The following is a 5,105-nucleotide window of genomic DNA, read 5'->3' on the forward strand; positions in this document are numbered from 1 at the left end:
CGTTAGCATCCTGCCCACTTTACTCGTTAGCATCCTGCCCACTTTACTCGTTAGCATCCTACCCACTTTCCCCGTTAGCATGCTGCTACTTTAGCCATTAGCATCCTGCTACTTTAACCATTAGCATCCTGCCCACTTTACTCATTAGCATCTTGCTATTTTACCTATTAGCATCTTGCTATTTTACCTATTAGCATCTTGCTATTTTACCTATTAGCATCTTGCTATTTTACCTATTAGCATGCTGCTATTTTACCTATTAGCATCCTGGCTCTCTGCTCTATCCCAGCTGGACTGATGGTACTCTGGAGGCTCGCGTCAACAAGTTAGCTTGGAAGCCTCCGTTATGTGGCTGAACTTCACCGCAGACAGTCCAGAAACTAACCCAGGCCAGAACGGGTCAGTGTAGCGTAGCGTGGTGAACATGAGCCAGTGGCCTGTCCGTTAGCCCCGTCAGAAGACAGCTGACAGTCTGCTGTCAGTTAGCCTGTTAGCTCCGCTAGCTCCAGCTGCAGATCAGCGGCTCTCTCTGCAGACCGGACGGGAAGTACCAGCTTTGTACCGGGTCCACTCCGGTTATTCTCGTGTTTTCCGTGGTGTATCGGCCCTACCGTTCATGGTCTCAACAGCTGTTGACACCGGACACCGGTCTGTGGACATGCGCCGTTAGCGGCCATGCTGTCTGGTTCTAAACTGGGATCAGAGGCGGAGCTGGGGGTAAATATATACAAATGATGTAATGGTTTAGATATTATTAACATACAATACAATATATTGATCATGTTTACATATTGTTAACATACATGATTCTTTGATGAGATAGTTCTGGATTCCGTTTGAATAAGTTTTGAACGGATCTTTTGGTGCAGAAAAAATTCCAAATTTGAAGTTTGACTTCTTTTCTTAAACTACAAAACAGGTTTTTGTAGTACGAGTTCTATATTACTTTAAATTAAGGTACCAAGACGTTTTGGTATCAGTGATATCGACAAAAGTATTAAAACAAATGAAAAACACAGAGAGAATTGTTAAAATTGTAACTTTATTTTTACATGATACAACTTGTTTGGCCTCCAGCCTCTTCACAATAAAAACACATTTCCATTGCAGTCTGACTTGTCTTCCTCACCCTCCTCATCCTCAGAGAGGTATTTACAGGCACATTTACACATTGTTGGCAAACTGTACAGTCAGTAGAAAAGCAGTCTGTGCTTCATCACATCTGATCCAGGAGTCACTTTATACAAACCCTTTAAAGTTTTTATTCCCTTGTAGAAAAAACGTTTCAGTAACAAATAGAGCTCGACCAATCAGAGCTCAGGATCTGTTTCATCATGTCCCAGAAGATTAAAAAACGGAACAGCGATCAGGAGGTCAAACTAGGACCTTCTGCCACCATTAAAACAAATCATCATCATCATCACACACATGCAAAATTGTAATCTGATCAGTGAACGATAACTATCGAAAACAAGCAACACAGAGGAGAGATTAAAGATTAAACAGAGAGAATCATCAGAAACACTAGAAGAAGAAAAGTACAGAAGATCATTCAACAAGCGGCTCATTTTATACCAAAATGTCAGACAGGAAGTCTGTTATTGCCTGATGGGACCAGCATCAGTCAGAGTCCATTTACACTGAAGAACATACAGGTCTCAAAGGGGTCCTGTCAGGGGTCCAGCAGAGTCCAGGAAGTGTCCTGTCAAGAGTCCAGGAGAGTCCAGCAGAGTCCAGGAAGTGTCCTGTCAAGAGTCCAGGAGAGCCAGCAGAGTCCAGGAAGTGTCCTGTCAAGAGTCCAGGAAGTATCCTGTCAAGAGTCCAGCAGAGTCCAGGAAGTGTCCTGTCAAGAGTCCAGGAGAGCCAGCAGAGTCCAGGAAGTATCCTGTCAAGAGTCCAGGAGAGTCCAGGAAGTGTCCTGTTTCGCAGAGCTGCATATGAAGCCTGTTTAAACTCTGCATCTTCACTTTGTGACACAAACAGCTGAAACAACAAAGTGTTGCAGAGAGACTCCAAACCTCAGAGTCCTCGGCGACGTCATCAGTGACGTCATCACATCAATAAACTGGTTATTGATTGATTTACACAGTCAAACGTTAACACGGATAATATCCTCACATGTCGCCCAACTGTCTTTGTTCATAAAAAACAACCTTTGTCTTTTCTAAAAATGTTATTGCTTTCTATTATATCATAACATCTCAGGCTGGAGAGTCGGGGGGGGGATATCAGAGCTAATGGAACGTGAAGCAGCAGCTCACTAAAACACCCTACCTTTGTTTTCTGGTGTGTATTATGGGATGTTCAGCTTCACAATAATCAGTGAGAAACAAAGAGCTAGCTCGTCTGCACTGTTTCTAGCTAGCTCACGCCGTAGCCGCTACAAACACTCGACAGTTAACCCTCGACTTTGGCTACAATCTCAACTCAATCTAGTGAAAGAGTTGTGATTGTGTTTGTCAAACTAGCATAGCATTAGCATAATGCTATGCTAGCTGGACACCCAGTCATACTCAGGCTGTCTGGGTATTTGTAGATGATTAAGTTGTTGTTTTCCCTCCCTGGTTCAATAAGAGTTACACATTGAAATGAGTTTATGTTCCCATCATGCACTGGGACACATGATCAACAAGGCGGCTGTAAGAACAGACAGACAGCGCCATCGAGCTGCATGAAGGCACAGCTGGAATAAATACGTATAAATAGGACTGACGGTATGTACATGTAATAAGTTAGTAAAGAGCAAACAAACAGAGGTTAAACATTTCAGATTGTTTCAGAAGGATTCTTATTTCTGTTTCTACTCTCAATGAGCTAAACAAGCATCACTGCTGTGTGCTGATTCACCACTTGTTACACTGATATTAATGTAAAACCTGAATCCTGGCGAGTCAACGTGGACTCAACCTGGACCTGAGGAAGACTGAACCAGTGTGGGTCGGGTCCTGAGGGTGTCGGGTTTAAAAACACTCACAATCCTGCTGGTTTCAGTCGTAAGAGCTAAAAATACTGTCAATACAAAACATCAGCAGGCAAGTAATCAATACATGTGACCAGTATTAACTGTCTGACTCCACACAGACAGCCGGACCGCAGGGTACTCTGGGAAATGTAGTGCAAGGCAGCAGGTGATGATGAAACTCTCTGATTGGTTCGATTGTCGGGTCGGTCTAAAGCCGGGTTCAGGTTTAGTTTGAGTGAAGGACTCTAGAGAACCAGGATCTCCTGAGTCTGAGTGTAAACACACACACACACACACACACACACACACACAGCAGGAAGACAATGTTAACAGGAGAATGATTTCCAGACGTCCAACAGGAAGCTTGTCTTAGTGTCTTCAGGGTCACGGGGTCAGAGGTCAGTGACCTTGTTCTCCACCAGGGCGGCGACCTGCTGGAGCCGATAGGCCAACTGCATCTTCTGACCTGAAGTGTCCTCCTCCAGAGACATGATGATCTGACAGACAGGTGGATACAGAGACTTATTACTGTATAGTTATGTGATTAATGAAGTGTGTGTGTGTGTGTGTGTGAGAGTGTGTGTGTGTGTGTTACCTGGTCATAATATTTGTTGATGTACTTGTAGAGTTCATGAAGAGCAACAACACTGTTCATCTCTGAGGCAAAACTCTGCAGACAAGAACACAATATTGAGTTAATACTGTTCATACGTAAATACTAGTGCTAGGCATAGATTACAATGTTTAATCACGATTCATCTCATTGTTATGCGCAAAGTTCAATAATGAATTCAAAAGTAGTGTATTGTGCACTTTTATTTTAAAGTACTGCTATATGAACAAAAGGTCAATAATATTTGGTGTAAACACTTTAAACACATCAGGTTCTTGTTAGCAGCAGTATTCCCTTTACACAGCAGCAGTTATAACACAGTTATAATGATTCTGATCATAGATATATATATATATATATATACGTACATACATACATAGATACATATATATATATATATACATATATACATAAAATCTGTATCTCAGTTTGTTTACTGACCCCAGACAGTTCAGTCAGAGTGGAGTTCATCTCCTGATAACAGCCTGACGCAGCGCTGTGGATATCGCTGTAATACCTACAGACACACACACGCATGCACGCACGCACACACACACACACACACACACACACACACACGCACGCACAGACACAACACAGTTCATCACATTGGTGTAATGTGTTCACAGAAACAATCATTATTTACATATGTACAGTGTTGGTAAAGCTTGTGTCTGACTGTAACTGTAACGTAGTGAGAGTGTTTCTAGGGTGAATGTGAAGCTGTAAGTAAAGTTACTACAGTGAGCCTGTTGTTTCTCATCACACATCATGGACTGTTTAACACAGAGGTAAATGCAACAGGAAGCTGTCTCACCTCTCTACCAGCTGTTTGTATCGGGGGATCTCTCTGGCGTACAGCAGCTTGTTGACAGGAGAATCCTGATTGGACAGAAAGTTACCATGTGGCCACATGACTGAACCACAGACCTTATCACAGTAAACAGACAGACAGACAGAGAGAGAGACAGGTCGTACCCGTCCCACTTTGTGCTCCGAGGTGGTGCAGGAGTCGATGAAGGTCTGAGCGATGACAGACAGGACGGCGTCGATGCTGTCGGTTACCTGAACGTCCAAAACAAACTGAGGGTTCTTCAGGATGTTCACCCAGAACCTGAGAGGGAGACTGCAGAGAGATAGACAGGTCAGAGCAACAGACAGGTCAGAGATACAGACAGGTGTGCAGGTGTGCCTCTCACCTGTTGGTCTTCCAGATGTGGACGGTCTCGGGGTCGTCGATGCCGTGTTTCTCTGCCATGTCGTCCAGGAAGTCAAAGAAGAATCTGACAGCGATCGGAGGAGGACGCTTCGTACTGAGGATCGCCACGAAGACATCGTCCACGAACTTCTGCAGGGTCCCCTACAAAGAGACAGACAGGTAGAGAGTCAGACAGGTAGAGAGACATGCAGGTAGAGAGACAGACAGGTAGAGAGTCAGACAGGTAGAGAGATATGCAGGTAGAGAGACAGACAGGTAGAGAGTCAGACAGGTAGAGAGACAGACAGGTAGAGAGACAGACAGGTAGAGAG

At 43.9% G+C, this 5,105-nt stretch overlaps 1 protein-coding gene across 1 annotated transcript; it reads right to left on the reverse strand.

The window, feature by feature from the left end:
* Nucleotides 1-1,022: 1,022 nt before the first annotated feature.
* On the reverse strand, nucleotides 1,023-4,948 carry LOC116379197 (plexin-B3-like). The gene is made up of 6 exons (XM_031841138.1): nucleotides 4,775-4,948; nucleotides 4,554-4,701; nucleotides 4,393-4,457; nucleotides 4,017-4,092; nucleotides 3,558-3,632; nucleotides 1,023-3,459 (listed from the first exon to the last, which is right to left on the reverse strand). The coding sequence occupies exons 1-6, from the start codon at nucleotides 4,831-4,833 to the stop codon at nucleotides 3,355-3,357; spliced, it is 528 nt and encodes a 175-aa protein (XP_031696998.1). The 5' UTR covers nucleotides 4,834-4,948; the 3' UTR covers nucleotides 1,023-3,354.
* Between the last annotated feature and the right edge of the window lie 157 nt (nucleotides 4,949-5,105).

Source organism: Anarrhichthys ocellatus, unplaced genomic scaffold (assembly GCF_004355925.1).
Source record: "Anarrhichthys ocellatus isolate YVR2014 unplaced genomic scaffold, GSC_Weel_1.0 scaffold3867, whole genome shotgun sequence".
NCBI classification, from domain to species: domain Eukaryota; kingdom Metazoa; phylum Chordata; class Actinopteri; order Perciformes; family Anarhichadidae; genus Anarrhichthys; species Anarrhichthys ocellatus.

Coding starts and splice junctions, on each gene's coding strand:
- LOC116379197 (XM_031841138.1), bottom strand. CDS start 4,833: ATGGCAGAGAAACACGGCATCGACGACCCCGAGACCGTCCACATCTGG. Junction 4,458..4,553: donor CGGAGCACAAAGTGGGACGG/GTACGACCTGTC, acceptor CTGTCCAATCAG/GATTCTCCTGTCAACAAGCT. Junction 3,633..4,016: donor CTCTGACTGAACTGTCTGGG/GTCAGTAAACAA, acceptor TCTTGTCTGCAG/AGTTTTGCCTCAGAGATGAA.